The 17,570-nt window shown below is 39.5% G+C and overlaps 1 protein-coding gene across 4 annotated transcripts in view; it reads left to right on the forward strand.

The window, feature by feature from the left end:
* Positions 1–254: 254 nt before the first annotated feature.
* PIEZO2 (piezo type mechanosensitive ion channel component 2) overlaps positions 255–17,570 on the forward strand; it is a gene marked incomplete at both ends in the record, with an annotated part of 483,404 nt that continues 466,088 nt past the window's right edge. For all 4 annotated transcript variants that reach the window (XM_084251721.1, XM_084251720.1, XM_084251722.1 and 1 more), the window contains one exon: positions 255–318. In XM_084251721.1, coding sequence (XP_084107847.1) covers positions 255–318 — 64 coding nt within the window. The remainder of the gene's footprint in view (positions 319–17,570) is intronic.

The raw sequence follows: 17,570 nt of genomic DNA on the forward strand, positions 1-17,570 counted from the left end.
AGGAGCCTACACTTCATGGGCCTGCCTCGGGGGGTCAGGAGCCTGGCGAGGGGGGTACGGCAAGCCTGGTGAGGGTGGGCCAAAGCCTGGTGAGAACGTCCTCGAGGCGGACGGCGCCGCGGCGGCCCCGGCCCAGGCGATGCTCGGGCGGCTGCGAGCCGACGGCCAGAGGCCCTAGGCGGGCATGGCGCTGGCCCCCCAGCCTTAGACACCTCGAACCCCATCCCTTCCGCTCAAATTCGCCGGACGACGCGATGGCCTCCGAAGTGGTGTGCGGGCTCGTGTTCAGGCTGCTGCTCCCCGTCTGTCTGGCAGTAGGTGAGTGCTGGTGGCTCGCTGAAGTCCCGGGGAGCCTGATGGGGATGCGGGGGTGGGGGGCTTCCAAGCAGGCTTAAGTTACACGCTCTGGTGTTCTGGACTCTGGGTAGTCCATGCTGCTGCGGTCCTGGCTCCCCTGACTCCTGGATCTCGGTACCCCAGGGCTGCAGCCCCGGAACTGGCACTTAACGTGGAGGCTCAGCAGGAAGGTCTCTTGACCGTCTCACTCAGGTCACCTGCGTGCAGAAATGTTGGGGACTGTTACACTTAGTCACAGGTGTATTTTCTTTCTTTCTCTTTTCTTTCTTTCTTTCTTTCTTTCTTTCTTTCTTTCTTTCTTTCTTTCTTTCTTTCTTTCTGTCTGTCTGTCTGTCTGTCTTTCTTTCTTTCTTTCTTTCTTTCTTTTCTTTTCTTTTCTTTTCTTTTTTTCTTTTCTTTTTTTTCTTTTTTTTTGGAGTACTGTGCAAAGGACACGAATCTGACTGAACACTTGTGTAGACCCCGCCTCTCCCTCCTAGGTACAGTCTTGCTGGAGCCGCTCCTCCCCACTGTGCCCAGACAGCGGAGAGGCCCTCTCCCCCCAACTCCGTGTTTGAGCCACTATGACAGAAGTGAAAGACTCTACTCTTTTTAAAAAGAAAAGGCCAGAGAAGATACTGGGAAACAGTTTCTGAAGTTTCTTTTTCTTTCCCCACCACCCCCCTCCCTGAAGTGCTGGATACTGAGGCTACAGACCTACCCAGACCCAACCTGACCTTCCCATGCTGGCCCTTTCAGACCTTTGCAGGATCAGAAAGTCTGACTGGGCTGCCCTGGGAATCACGAGGGTTAAGGGAGGGCCAGAAGAGAACCCTCAGTCAAGGATTCTTAGAGAAGGATCTCAGTATTTCCACATGGCTGGCAGGGCATTAAAAAGTAACTGGGTGTCAGGTCTAGATAATGGAAGTTGCTGGGAGGAGCTAGTTTCTGAGATTCTCCTCTGATAATCTGTGCCTGTTATTCTGGATCCCACTCTTAAGAATGACAGACAGAGCCTTGTTTTCCCTCTCCCACCCCAACACCTGAATTGGAATATAAAACACCTTTTTTTTCCACGTAGCAATTGCATTTACAAAGAGTATGGCAGAAAGGCTCAACTTTTTTGCATATTTCCAGATATTGAGAACTCAAAAGCACATCTGTGCCAAACATTTTATTTGTATAAGTAATGTAGAGGGGGAGGAGGAGAGACTTTAGCATATTTCCCGAGGATCAACCCCAGCTACAAGGAGGATTTTGTGTCCAGTATTAACACATAGAAAAGGTCTGCAGAAAAACCTAGAAGGCTCTCAGTTGAAACAATGTGTGTGCGCTGTGCGGGGTCCTCCTTCAGACACTGAAGTCAGCATGCTCCTGATGGCCTTAGCTTCTACTTTGTCATTTGACTTTCTAGGCAGGACTGTTTTGCAGGGATCTTTGTCTTCAACAATCACTCATGAAAAGGAGGAACACAGCTTCCACAAAGCTGGTGTGACCTGCAGACTGCACTCTCTCCATCAGTTTAAGTTTGAAAAGATAAAAAACCTTGCAAGCAATTTGGGGAAGACAGAGCATGGCTACTTCTGGTGCTTTTGCACACAGGTGCTCTCCAAGTCTGGGGATCATCTGCATATCTGAAACGCCTGGCACTGTGCCAAGCACATTTACTATTTGCCAAATGGAAGCTGGTGACTGAATTAACAAGGAACGTCCAGTGCGAGGACGGATGTGTGTTGACCCATGAGATGAGGGAGGAAACCTGAGAGGGACACAGGGTTAGGAGGCACTTTTTTCCTTCTGGGGAGCACCTCCACCATGCACCCACCTCACCTTCCCCTACAGTTCATCCTCTCCCACCACCACCCTGCAACCTCACCTCTTCCTGCTCCACGTCCTCCCTCTAGCTTGTGGGACAGCAGCTGCTGCCTGACCACTGTCAACCCAGTCCACTCTGACATGCACAGCTAGCTGAGTGAAAGGACAGCAGGGTTACCCCCTAATTAGCAGCAACTTCTCTCAGGGCCTCTGTTCTTGCAGGGACCAACTTTCCTACTTGGGTTGACCAAGGCTGCTGAGTTTAGTGTCCTATCACTCTTTTTTTTTTTTTAATATTATGTTTATAGAGGTAATGTTGATTTATCACACTGTATACGTTTAGGATTTAGATCCATAGTTACAAATGTATATTGTCTTACCATGCCTACCACCAAAGCCCCAATGATTTTTCTGCCCTCCCTCTTTGCTTCCAGCCCCTTTCCTGCCCCTTCCAGTACCCTCATTTATGCTATCAGATTTCAAGTATTTGCTTTGGCCTGCTTTTCTCTGTTACTTTACTTTGTTTTTGATAGTCCACATATGAGTGAAATCATTTGTGTTTCTTTCTGACTTTCACTTACCATCACCCCCTCCTCTTCTATCTACATGGTAACAAATAGCAAGATTTCACCTTTTTACTAGCTGAGTAGTATTCCTTTATATAGTACACTATATCTTAATCCTTTCCTCTGTCACTGGGTGGGTAGGTTCTTTCTGTAGCTAGCTGTTGTAAGCAGTGCTACAGTGACTATAGGAGAGCATGTATCCCTTTAAATTAGTGTTTTTGTATTCTTTGGTTATTTAGGGTATCTAGTTAGGAGAGGGATTGCTTCATAGGGTAAATTGATTTTTCATTTCTTGAGGAACTTCTACACTGCTTTCTGTAGAGGCTGGACCATCCACATTCCCAGCGATAGTGTAGGAGGGTTCTTCTCTCTGCACCCTCACCAGCACTTGTTATTCTTGGTCTTATTGATATGAGCCAATCTTAGAGGTGTGAGGTGGTAGCTCACTGTGGTTTTAATTTGCAGTTCCCTGATGATAAGTGATGATGAGCATTTTTTGATGTGCCTGTTGGCCATCTGTATGTCACGTGGTTCTCATTAGTCATTGGTGCTCTATACTGAGAAGCCACACAGTCAAACTATCAAGTTTCACCCTTCAGGGGCCTTTCAGAATGCTCAGCACTCCCAGCTCTGGTGACTTGCTCTGAAGAGTAGAACAGGGACCACTGTCTCTCTGATAGGGTCCTGACAGGTCTCAATTCCTCTCACCCACCTCCTGGTTTCATCCTCGACACCGGGCTCCTCACTACACAATACCCACAAGCTTGCAAAGGGTCCAGATCTTCCTGGAAGGAGAGCTGCTTCCAGGGATGTAAAGATGATTGCTCTGCCTTACTGTCCTGCCTGGCTGCAGGGTCAGCCTAGGTGCATCTAGGTCATTCTTGGCCTTCTCCCCTTTCTATTTCATTCCTTTGGATTCCCTTGCATCACACAGAAGCCAAACCAGGGAGTTGGGGGTTAGGGAGGGGGTGATGCAGGCCTGCAGCATACACACGTTGCTGTAATAGTAGTATCTGTTCACTTGTGTCAGAAGTGGTGGAGGTCCCCAGCTAGCTTTATAGCCTCCCCCACAACCTTGTGAAAAGCCATTCTAGGGGAAGGGGAAGGACTTGGACCTAGGACCTTGGTCCCTGTCTGGCAGAGATCCAGAGTGCTTAGGAAGACCAGGAGACTGACCTCTGACTCACCTCCTTACTTGTTGACTGCTGCTTAGGAAAGCCAACCCAACCAGCTAGGGAAGATTTGTGATGCCTCCTAATCATTGTGCTGGTAGGGAGGGGAGGGAGCTGGGGAGGTGTCTCTTGATTTGAACTTTCAATTCTCTTCCAGAGGAAGTGGATATTTTCAAGGTTATTGGAGGATTTTCAGGTCTGCCTACTCCCAAGGTGCTACTAAATCAAATATTCAGGTTTCCCTAATATCCTGTGCATGGAGAGTGCAATGATCTGTTGCCATTAGAATCGATTTTTACATTTTAGTCATCTATTTTTATATCTGGGCAAGGCAGCCTTCAAAGCCAAGCCTTATGTATTTGTTTCTCTTTAAACCCATTTCTCTAACATCAGTGTTGAAATTTTTTACCACAGGGATGCTCTAGCCTTCTTACCTAATGATGGACGTTAAAAATTAACTACTGTTGTGTTTAATCTGATGCTTAAGGTTTTCTTTCTTTTTCCCTGTAAAAGAAGTTCACAAAGCAGAAACAGTGAAGTCAGGCCTCTTTTATGCAGGTGTTATATGGCCCTGAAGTGTTTAAAACAAAACCAAACTATAATACAATATGTTGTTAGTATTGGAATATCTAGCGAAAGATATTCCCCCATTAATAAAATTTGAAAATTTTAAAAAGCTCCAGTTACCTATGACTACTTGGGTAGCCATTTTGATTTTTTCTTACAAATACCACATAAAAGAGAATATTGTATAATATTATACAGTCTTTAATAATTATAGTGATATATGATCATTGTTGAGTACTTTAGAAATATAGTTACATTTATTTTCTTTTAGTTTGTTTCTGCTGCCCTACCCATTCTTAAGTGTAGGACTTAAGTTTTTTCCTGGGTCAGGAATGGATTGATATTTTTTTTATTCACACACTCCTGACAGATCCATTCTATTTTGCCTAGCGTTGCTTAGAGTTCCTTGTGTCTTTCCTAGAAAAGTCGACTTAACTATTTTCCAGGGATGACAGGTGAGCCCGGCTTGGACAGAGCAGACTGATCCATGTCGGGCAGAACCATCATGGTGTTATCAGCACATGCCTCCCCTAAATGCAGTGGCCAGAGTTTAGAGAAGAATAGGCAGAACAGGGGACTGTTCTGTGTAGCACACAGAATAAATCAACCAACAAACCAACTGAGAAAAATACCATACTTGAATGATTTTGCAAATGCAGGAAGAATCTCTAAAATTTCCTTTAGAAATTAAATTTTGAGCACAAAAATGGAGTCACTTTGAGTCACCCATAGTCACCAATGGGTGACTATCTCAATGTAAGTTTCTCTCTATAGCAGAATATATTTTTTCTTTAGGTAGCATTCATTTTGAAATCACATTTACATGCACCCCAAGAATTACAGAGTAGCCTGAGTAGAGTTGCAGAGATTTCATGCTGAAGGATAAATTGACAGTGTTGTAAGTTGCATTCTTTTGTCACACCTTTTCAGCCTTATATTAGTAGATACTATTAATCATTTTAAAGAAGAGAAAAATATATAGTGTAAAAGATTAAAAATTATAATTTATTCTCAAAGAAATTATTTCATAAACATAAATAGCATGGCCATTTGAGCTATGGAGACTGGAGCCACAACTCTCCCCTATCATTGTCAGTGGGTGTTGTCTCTTTCTGCGAGGACTGTTCCTTCCTATCCGAGGTGGACAAGATCTTTGGGCCGTGCTGTTGGGAGAGGAGGGTGCGGTGCTTTGGCAACCTCAGAGACCTCTCTTCATCCAGGCTTTGCCCTTTACTATGTGACTGTAGCACTTTTTATTATTCTTTTCCTTCTGTAAAATGGAGGGAGATATTAATGCCTCCTTTCTGGGGTGTTTATGAGAAAGTGTGCACTATGCACTTTGTGTAATGCCTCACACAGTGCATATGCTCAAAAAAGGTGTTATTATTGCATTCATGAAGAAGAGTAGAAAAACAGGGATGCTTGGGAACAGCTTAATAGAAATGACTGACTAACTGATGGCAACATGATTCATAAGGAGAAAGACGTGAATACCTGAGGTCCACATGAAAGCAATGTAGTGCTTTCCTGGACCCAAATTATGCAAGTGAAGGTTGGTATGTGTGGCAGGAGAATTTTTAATTATTAGGACTTTTCTCACTAGTTGCACTCACTATTTTACATATCTGCAGTTGCATTCTACTTAATTTGTACTTCCTGGAACTATACTGACAGTCCTTACTTTTGTCTTTCTGACACTATAACATCATTTCTGTGTTTTTTATTTAATAGGATTCTATTTGTTTATCTATTTTTACATGGGCATTTTCCTTTTAAATCCCATGCTCCTAACAGTTAATTGGATATGAAGTTGCATATACATGCATATTCATATATATGAATATTTTTTTCTTGCTTTAAGACTTTTATTTTTTTTAAATAATAAATTTTATTTTTATATTCCCCATACAATTGCAACCCCCCCCCATTCTGACCCCAATCTCTCCCCTCCCGCCCCCGCCCCCCTAAAAGTGTCTCTGGTTCATAGTTTTTTGTTGATTTTGATTTTCACTTTCTTATATTCATTTTCCTGGTCCCTTATTTAAGTTTTCTAGATTCCTGCTATGAGTGAGACCATCCGGTATTTTTATTTTTCTTTCTGGCTTATTTCGCTGAGTATGATCCCTTCCAGCACCATCCATGTTGCTGCAAATTGCATGTGTTGATCTTTTTTGAATGCTGAGTAATATTCCATGGTATATATATACCACATCTTCTTGATCCAGTCATCTATTTTTGGGCATTTGGGCTGTTTCCAAAGCTTAGCTATTGTAAATAGTGCTGCTATAAACATAGGGGTGCAGGTGTTCTTTGGAATTGATGTTTCTGTGTCCTTTGGGTAAATACCTAGGAGTGGAATTGCTGGATCATATGGAAGCTCTATGTTTAGTAGGTCCAGAAATCTCCACATAGCTCTCCATAGTGGTATATGAACATTTTAAATTTTCCATAAATGTTTAGAACTTAGAATGTTGAAGTGCACACCTGTATATTTAAGAGAAATTGATTAAGAACAAAATGATATTGGAACTGTAATATAAAATATTAACTTTTGCAAGATTTGTGGATTTCAGCAGTTATTTTGAGGATATGAAATCAGATCAACAAAATAAGGCAAATGCCCCATTGGGTTAAGAATAAACAAAGTTGTGTTGAATATCATTTAAGTGATATGTAGTGGTAAGAGAATAGCCTTGATAAAACTTCTATTTGTCATTCTGTCCACTTGGTCTTTCAGACCACCCAAAACAAGGAAAGATGAGGAAGAACGAGGAGATGTGAAATCACACACTACATATCTATGGAAAGAGTGCTTTTACAGACTGTTATGAACAATTTCATAATTTTTGAACTTCCCAGTAATTATCTAATGGCATACAGCCCATTCAATGTTTCAAATTATTTTTAAAATTTAAGAGCAGCATACAATTTTACATATTATTCTATTTATTGGTAGATTAAAAATTATATATAATTATATATATATGTAATTTTAGAAAATGATTTCCCTCTTTCTTGCATAATATACAACTTCTATTTGCCTTGTTTTATCATAGAGGTCGGTGACATTTTCAGATTAATAAACTAAACTATTTTTGAATTCTCCTTTTTGCTGTATCGGTAGACTCAATTCTGCACTAAATTGGGATATTACAGATGGACATATTTCAACTTTTCTGTATATAATATCAAAATTTAAATACATTGTATGAAAAAGGCTAGATTTGGTATATTTATGTGGTTACATTGAGCTTTTTGTTGAAATTTTACCAGTCATCTGGGAGGGGAGATTTTACTAACACTTTTATCGCTCTGTTAGGAAGTTATTCTAATACAAAAATTCAAATGATTCCCTTTTCTGATTTTTTTTGAACTCTGAATTTTCCATTTCCCTTCTCCCTGCCTTCTTGACTAACTTGGTCAAACATCAAGCCTCCTTCTTCTCCCTGCAGCCTTGTCTGTACCTGTTGTCTGTGAACTTTCCCTCAGTGCCTTAGCCTACATATTCCCTCTAAGCCTGCTGGTGCTGGTGCTTCTGTCCCTCTGGTGCATGTGCTATTTAATTCAAGTACCTCGTTCACAAGTGTTCCTGTGTTTGTCTTTGCTCTTTCATCTAGACCAACAGAAGTGTTGCCTGACTTCACCCATTTTGTATCCTGCAGTGTTGAAGAAACTCAAGCCTGCGTCTTGGCCTCTTGACCTCTTTCCAGCCTTCCCATGTTCTGAGCCAGATGTGCCCTCCGATGCCCAGAGTTCTCTGGGATCTCTTCCACAGTTAAAAGTATTCTTAAGGCTTGTCTCCATCGACCACATCCCTGTTTATTCTGTCTAATCAAAGCAACCGTTGTGCCATTCTGCCTTTAATGTAGCGCCTGGTCAGCAGAAGAGCTAGTTTGTATTTCTGACCTGATAGCAAGAAGATCTTTTTCTACACTTAGTAGATGGTGCTGTCAACCAGTTCTAATTACAGATCATTTTGTTTTCATAACTCCTCATTATGACAGAAGGTTCTCAGAATGGATAAGGTGAACCTTATTTCTTGCAATGACAGTCTAGAGGTAGGAGATCTGGAGCTGTGCCCTCTGCTCTGGGAGCAGGCAGGATAGCACTTATTGCTCTGTTTTCTTGTAGGTGTTGCATTCACCCCCCCTGGCTCAAGTCAATCCACGGGTGGGCCGACTCGAGCTGGAGAGTGGGGGAAGGAAACACAGAAGGGAGAAACTTCTTCCTCACCCGCTAAGGACATGATCTAGAAGTAGCGTGATTTTTTATTCACATCCATTTGTCTGGATTTAATAACTCTTTACCTTTTAATATTTTTCACCTACCCAACTGCAAGGGAAACCAGAAAAATGTGACCTTTATTTTGGTTGGTAATGTACTTAGCTAAAAAAATAGGGAAGGTGGTTGTGGTGTGACTGTAGAGAGAGAATGGATATTAACTTACCAATATGAGTCTCTGCCTCCCATACAGGAAGGTAACTTTGTCTTGTGGGTATTGCTGAATTTTCTTCTCCATCATCCCCACTTTGCTTCCAGGCTTACACTTAAATGCAAGTGTTAACAGGCTGTGCAAGATGCCCTGTATAACTTAGGGGGCTACTCTCCATTCCATAGGAACTACATGATTTCCTACCCCAGAAGAAATCTGAGGAATATGTGTCGGAGTGGGGGTTAAAAGTGTGAGATATCGACAGGAAACTACACACACATTCTTTTCTTCCTTCTTTGCATTTTATGGTCTCTGACATCAACAGGAAAAGACAGTGTTTTCATTGATAGTCTCATTTCTAAAATTTGGTTGCTTATGTACAGATCCTGACTGATCATAGTAGCTGTGTGACCTTGATCAAGTTGTTAACTGCTCTGGTCTTTGGTTATTTGTCTGTAAAAATGAGTCAGTGATATAGCATGCTCAGAAGGTTGTTACATGGCTTTGGTGGTAGTGCTTATAAAGCACTTGGTGCAGTGCCTGATGCATGACAAATGCTCAGTAAATCTTGCATCTAATTTATGAGTTCCAGACTGAGAATTAGGCTTTATTATTTCTCACAGGTTAGTGTGAGGGCCTGTTCCTCAGACATAGTTTCCAGGCACAGATAATTTAGAGTTCCGGTCAAATTCCAAGGAAGCGTTGGAACATGATCTGCAAATTGTGAACTGTCTGCCTGGCCCTCCCTCCTCCTTAGAGGAGGCCTCTGTGCTGTTGCTCTTTGTTAACTTTGAAATGGGTGTGACATCTTCTTGCCTTTATAAATTCTCCTTCCCAGCAGAATGGTTTCCTCTGTTTTCATCTGACACTTCGTTCATTTTATCACAGTTTTGTTCTTAGTTTTACAGGTGCTCTTTTCTCTTCCATATCAGCTAGCTCAGGAACCCTTTGTAATGCTTCTTGATAGTCCAGCACTAAACTTACTGCCAATACACAGCAGATATTTAACTATATACATATATATATATATTTTTTTTCTGAATTGTAGGTTTGTTCACTGTGCATCTTATGTCTGATTGTCACACTTCCTCTGTCCAGCAAAGGCTGTAACACACAGCGAGCTTGGAAAAAAAATTTGCTATTGACAGATCAAGAAGCTTACAGACTCAATATTTTTTTTTCTTTCCAGTATCACCAAAATCTGAAAATAGTTAGCAGTAGCTCTTAGAGCTGTCAGTTTTTGTTTTTGTTTTTGAATATAAAATTCATAACATTCTAATTCACACACTCTGCAACTTTCACAAATGTGAATTTTATCAGAGTGGCAATTAATAAACATTTACTTGACTTACAGTAAATAAATAAATAAATAATTTGATGATGGTAAAATTTACCAGAGCATCATACTTGAAGTGCATATTATTTTTTAAAAAAATATTTTCAGTTCTCCTGGAACCACACAAATTGATCTGTTTTCTGATGTGGTCAAATCAGCTAGGTCAGCAATTTTGTCCACAGGTACAGGGAAGAAGGAAGAATATAAAATCTTAGGAAACTGATCATTTTGAGCCAAAGCTCCATGGAAATGTCTGTGAGAACATCCTAGCGCCTGCTAGTTCTCTTCTTCTGTGTTCCTCTGCCTACTTGCAGCCTTCTGCTTTGGCATTGGCACAAGGGCATGAACCCCTGTAAGATCTAAGCAGTGAATATTTTGGAAAAGGCCTGAAGGTCTAAGGAACAAGTCTCCATCCTGCGAATAATGAGCTACATGACTTTGCCAAGTCACGAAAAGTCTCTATTCCTTAATTGCATCATTTAGAAAATGAGATTTTCAAGACTAAGAAATATTTTCATCCTTCTCTGGTATATTTCTGCACATTTTTTTTCAATATTAGATGGTAGAAATCACTACCTTAATTTGTTCTGGTCTCTTAATAATCATCATATTTATAATATTTCACACTTGACCTCAAAGAAATATTAGGAACTGCTAAAGAAAATATGTTTTTTTTATTATTTAGATATTTGAGAATTTTTCAGTTGATCATGAAGAAGGGACATTTTAGTTTAAATTTGGCAAACTAATATTTTAGTGCTTCTTCCTTACTTGTTCCCAAGACAGAATCACATACACCATGCATGATTGGTGACAGTAATAACAGGAATGACAAAATGTGTGATCAATTTGGTTGAGAATTGACTGTGCATAGATTTGCAAAAATAATAGAATTTTACCATTCATGACTTATGATCCAACATCCCTATAAAGAAAACCAAACATGTTATTAATTGAAGTTGAATCATATAGGCAGCATAGGACTATTGAAACAAACTATGAATCAGAAAAAGTAATTTTGAGTAACAGATCAACTTTTATCTCATTTCAATGATATTGCAGATCTTTTGAGATCTTAGCAGGATGATTCTATTATTTAGAAAAGGAAATGGAAGTTTGCACAAAGTCTTCAGGTGTGTGCAGTTGCGTTTCTGTCACCTGGCTTCAGGACTAGCTCTGGGGTGTGAGCTTCCCGCACTTGGGAATTCCACACACACACACCCTTCCTCTTTGTCTTCCTCCTTCATCTTTTAAAAAGTAACCATTGGCGCTTGCCCGATCAAGCTAATTTTGACTCTTTTTGACTTTGGGACCTGAAGTCTGTGCATCTGGTAAGCAGTACAATGCTTTTACCAAGAGCCTGACTCCAGCCCTGTGCCAGCACTGTAGCTCACAGCCTCTGTGGGGGCAAAAAGGGGCATCTTCACTCACATAGGACTAAAGGATCGAATGTCAAACTACAGGCTATGAGAGGTTAGATAATTTAAAAAAAATGTGTGTTTTTTTTTTTTTTTTTTTTTTTTACCGGTGACTCAGTGTTTTCCAGAAAACTCCAGCTCCCCGGATTTTTTTTTTATTAATAACCAAAAAAAACTTTAGCAATAACCAATTATCTTCAGCAATAATTTTCAGAGCATCAGTATGTTTGCTGTTGCACTGCCTTAGAATCACACGTGATTTTTAACCCAAGTGTCATTGCCTAATACTCCCCACCTCATTCACAGGCCTTAACTTATAGTTATATTGGGCTACTTTCATACATTAAAACCACCTTCAACAATACAACCATTTCCCACTGGGGAGATAATTTAAAAGACTATGGAATAGACCCCAAAGACATTTCTTTCTTTTTTATTTTTAATTCAAACAACTTCAGGCACTATTTATTCCTATCAAAATAAAGACAAATGTGATTCAATGAATATATTAGTGGGAGTGGTGTGAAAGTGGTGACAGTATATTATATGTAGTTTTTTAAATTGTCTATTTTCCCTCTGGAAAACATGTGATCAATTATTATAGTAATTTACATTTCTTAAGTTGGATATCAACATATTTGGAGCAATTATTTTTAGGATAAGAGCACAGTTTCCCGAAGTTACTCACTTAGCAGGGAAAAATTCTCAGATATTATCTATCCCTTAGGACACTAATTGGCTATCTATTCTAATATATGCATACTTCATTCTGCATATATTAGATCTATTCCTGAAAAGTATATTTTGAATGCACTGATGGCCTACCAAAGACAGAGAAATGTGCTAGTCAAACAAACTCTGCTTAGAATACCTTTGCAATATGAAGCACACTATAACAATAATGTTACATAAATTTAAACATATACATAATGTATTTTCTTAAAAACATACCTGGAGTGTGGTTTTATTGGTGGCTTTGTTTCTTTCATCACTTTAAAAATGTTTCCTTTAATTCTGAACAATTTTTCTTTCCCCTTTCCCATTATACATTTCCCAGAATTCACTAAAATAGTGCAGTAATCCAAGACTGCTTCATAATGTGCCCGGCCTTTCCTATCTTAAAATAGCACTGGCTTTTGTTTACTCCAATGTCAAAGAAAGCTCGTGTCTGATATTTTTTGCTGATTCATATCACTTTTGATATTTTGCTTTCTAGGTTTCTTTTTAGTTATTGCCCAAGTAAAGTGAAAAAAAATTAAAAAAAATCTTGCCTTGAAGTTCCGTAAATATTGCCATTAAAATATCTCCATCTCTGTACCCTAATTCTATTATTAACATTTTATCTGCATCTCAATTAAAACATAAGAAAATAAGATAATATTTGGGGGGGGGCATTATTTTCACTTTCTTTTCCTTACAGGCAACACAGAGAGGCAAGAATTTTAAAAAGTGTGTACAGGTTATCCCTGGTGTGTGTAGCTTAGGGCTGACCCTCGACCCAATTTTCCTTCCTTCATCCTCACTAGATCATCACTCTGCCAGCTCTAAGCACATGTGTGCAGGCCTCAGCTTCTGGGCTTCTTGTTTCCATGCTAGCAATACGTTATTTTCTTCATTAAGGAACTTTGTCATTTATTCACTCATTTGTGTGTATTTCTACCCAAAATAATTAAATTTCAGTTTCTTCTTAAACACACCCATTTAGCACCCCTGGTTCTTGTGTCTTCTTGCTATCGTTCTTTGAAAGAGTCCAGGCTAAACATAAGTTTTGGTTTGTTGTCAACATTTTCCTCTAGAGAACATCACAGATGACAGGTGACTATATGAACACAAGGTATGGCCTATGTCATCAGGTAGGGGCCTAAAGTTTCTAGATTTTAAGAGTTACAGGTTTCTACCTCAAGAAATCCTAGGAAAAATATAAAGTATGCAAATACACTCTCCCTCTTTTGCCCCTCAATCATTACTTCTTCTCCATCTTTCCTTTCTGCTCTTTCCTTTCCCTTCCTCCATGCTGTGTTACTAAAGAGAGAGAAATTCTGAGAATGGGAATTTAATGACTGTTGAGAATAATTAAAGCAAATTCTATTTCCACCTATGATAATAAAGTACATTTTTCTGAGGCGTTCATGGGGTTTTAAATTCAGTCATTGGGCCTCCCCTGGTGGTGCAGCGCTGTGAAGCTGTCCACAGTTGAGCGCAGCTCTGTGAAGCTGTCCACAGCCTCTGCAGCAGCATTGGTTTGATCCCAGCCAGCCGGTGAGTGTCCCACATGGCGTGGCAGACCTCTCCTGTCTTGCCTGCTGCTCCCCTCAGCAGTGTATTTCATCAGTCTGCCTGTTCTGTTCCCTGTTCTGTCTCTGTTGTTTCCTCTCACCCTCCCACGCATCTGGCCTGTACCCCGGCTCTTGTATAAATAAATAAATCTTTAAAAAAAATAATTCAGTCATAATTCTTATATGGTAGGGATTAAAATTTAGGTGTGGATGAAGTTTATAGGACATTAAGCATCTCAGGATGCTGTGTTGTCAGGCAGTGCTGACATAATACATGGTGAATAAGACTTAACTTGCATGTGTCTTACTGAATATCACAGCTACATATGAAATTTTTTGAATATATATGTTGAATTTTTACTGTTATTTTATTTTTTCTCATTATTGAGTTAGCATTGGTATACAACACTGTATATGATTTAGGAGAATGGGGTTCACATCTACTCAGATGCATGTCACACACCATACCCACCACCAAAACTCCCACAATCCTTACCCTCCTACTTTTGTTTCAACCCTACCTTCTCTGCCTCTCCAGTAGCCTCAATCATTCAGATTTCTTATGTTTGTTTTGATATAGTTTTGTCAATTCCTTTGTTTTGTTTTTCTGTATTCCACATATTACTGAACTCATCCATCATTTGCCTTTCTCTTTCAGACTTATTCCATTTAGCATAATCCCTTTCAGTCCATCTACATTGTTACAAATGGCAAAAGTTCACTCAACAAATCTCTCCAATGCACCTGTATTCTGATTTTCTGGCTAGGAAAGAGAGAGTGGAAACTTTTGGAAGCTATCAAACTCCTTTTAAATCAGCCAGGTAAATGAGTTACATATGGTTTTCAGTGTTCATGGGAACTCCCAAGAATATGGTGAAGAATAAATGCAATCCACACTAATGCACAGAAACCTACCAACGGTCCATAAATTGTTCCAGCATTTGAATTTTATGTTGTGCACTATAAAATACTACACAACTTCTATTATCATTGCTTTGTATGTACTGTACCTATCAATTCATCCTCAATTTCCAATAATCCAAACTAATCTTAAAAAAAAGTTCATTTTTTTTTATGCTGTTTAGTATTACATCATGTATATATGCCGCATTTTAATCTACTGCTTTGTCTTTGGACAGTTAGGTTATTTGCATAAATTGGCTATTGCACACAGTGCTGCTGTGAACATAGGAGTGCATGTATTACTGCAAATTACTGTTGTCTTCCTCACGTAGAAACAGTAAAATTAATGGGTCAAATGGTAGATCTATATTTAATATTTTTAGGAACCCACATACTGTTTTCCATATGGGCTGAGCCAATCTGCACTCCTGCCAACAGTGTGGGAGGGCTTCTCTTTCTTCACATTTTCACCCACCTTTGTTGTTTCTGATTTTTGTGATATGGGCCATTCTCATGGGTGTGAGGTGGTATCATATTGTGGTTTTGATTTGTTTCCCTGTTGATTAGTGATTTTTTTTCATGTGCCTGTTAGCCATCTGTATATCTTCTTTGGGGTAATGATTCTATTCTACGTAGCTCTTCTGCCCATTTTGTTGGGTTATTTGTTTTCTTTTTATTGATTTGTATGAATTCTTTGTAGATCTTGAATATTAACCCCTTGTTGGATGCATGATGTACAAATATTATATCCCAATCCAGTAAAGTGTCTTATTGTTTTATCTATTTTTTTAACTGGGGTATAGGCCAGAGGTATGGGGCATGAGAGGATTCACCAGAGACAGTAGGGAACAGAACAGGCAGACTGACTGTAATACTCTGCTGAGGGGAGCAGTGGGTGAGACAGGAGAGGTCTGCTGCGCCATGTGGGTTGCTCCTTGGCCGGGGATTTAACTCGCATTGCAGAGGCTGGCGACCACCTCATAGTGCTGTGCTCAACCCCCTGCACCACCAAGGAGGCCCCTCTTACTGTTTTTTTTTTTCAAAGATTTATTTATTTATACAAGCGCTGGGTACAGTCAGAAGCGTGGGAGGGTGAGAGAATTCTCACCAGAGCCAGAGCAGAGAGCAAAGCAGGCAGACTGACAAAGTACACTGCTGAGGGGAGCAGTGGGCAGCAGGAGAGGTCTGCGTGCCATGTGGGACCCTCACCTTGCAGTTGGGGATCGAACCTGCGCTGCAGAGGCTGCGGGCAGCTTCGCAACCCAACGCTCAACTGCTGTGCCACCAGGGAGGCCCCCCTTTTATTGTTTTAATGATAGTTTGTTTCATTGTGGAGCAGCTTTTTAGTTTGATTTAGTCCCATTTCTTTAATTTTATATGTTTTCTTTAATGTTAGAGTCCGGATAGATGCCCCTGAAGTCATCGTAGTCAATGTTTTATCTATGCTTTCTTCTATGTATTTTATGATTTCTGATTTCATATCCGAGTTTTTAATCAACTGGGAGTAAATTTTTGTTTATAGAGTGAGAGAACAGTCAAGTTATATTTTTCCACATGAGTGGTCAAGTTTCCATAGACATGTGGTCCAGTTTTGGAAGAGATGTTCCTTTCTCCATTTTATACTCTTGGCTTCTGCCATAGATTAACTGTCCATATAAATGTGGGTTTATATCTGGGCTCTCAACTCTATTTCATTGGTCAGTGTGTCTGTTTCTATTCCAATACCATACTATCTTGATCACTATAGTCTTGTAGTATAGTTTGAAGTCTGGGACCATGGTCCCTCCATTCCTCTTCAAGATTGTGTTGATTAGCCATGCCTTTTTGGTCCATATAAATTTCAGTAATGTTTGCTCTATTTCTTTGAAGAATGCCATTGAAATTTTGATTGGGATTACACAGAATATATATATTTCTTTGGGTAAGACGGTCATTTTAACAATATTAATTTCCCCAATCCATGATCAGTGAATAGCTTCCCATTTCCTTGTGTCTGCCTTTCTTTTAACAGCATTTTATACTTTTTGTTGAATAAGTCTTTCACCTTTGTTAAGTTTACAACTAGGGATTTAATACTTTTTGATGCTACTGTAAATGAATATTTTTCTTGATTTCTTTCTCTTCTAGTTATTTATTTACATGTAGGTGTGCAACAGACTTTTGCATATTGATTTTTTAATCTGCCACTTTATTGTGTGGTTTCATTGTTTCTAATACTTTGTTTATTGGAGTCTTTAGTAGGATTTTCTATGTATATTATCTAATTACCTGCAAATAGTGATAGTTTTACTCTGCTTTATAAATTTGAATGCATATTTGTCATAAAGATGTTTATGTTAGTCTCATTTGGTCCCCTGTATACCTGATGTCTCAGTTGTAACTTCTCTTTTATTTCTGATTCTATTTATTAGAATACCTTCTTTTTTCTGAGTCTAGCTAGAGGTTTATCTATTTTATTTATATTTCAAAGAACCAGCTTTTGATTTCATTGATCTTTTGAGTTGTCCTCTTCATTTCTATTCTAATCTTTATTATTTCCTTCTTAATACTTGCTTTTGGTTTCTTTTGTTCTTCTATATCTAGAGTCTTAAAGTGTAATGTTAGATCATTTATGTGCTCTCTTTCTTTTTTATGATGTGAGCTGTAATGGTATAGACTTCTCCCTTAGTACTGCTTTTACTGCATCCCATAACTTCTGGGAGGCCATGTCTTCATTTTGTTTGTATCCATGTATTTTTTATGTCCTGCT

Source organism: Talpa europaea (assembly GCF_964194135.1).
Source record: "Talpa europaea genome assembly, chromosome: 13".
Lineage (NCBI taxonomy): Eukaryota > Metazoa > Chordata > Mammalia > Eulipotyphla > Talpidae > Talpa > Talpa europaea.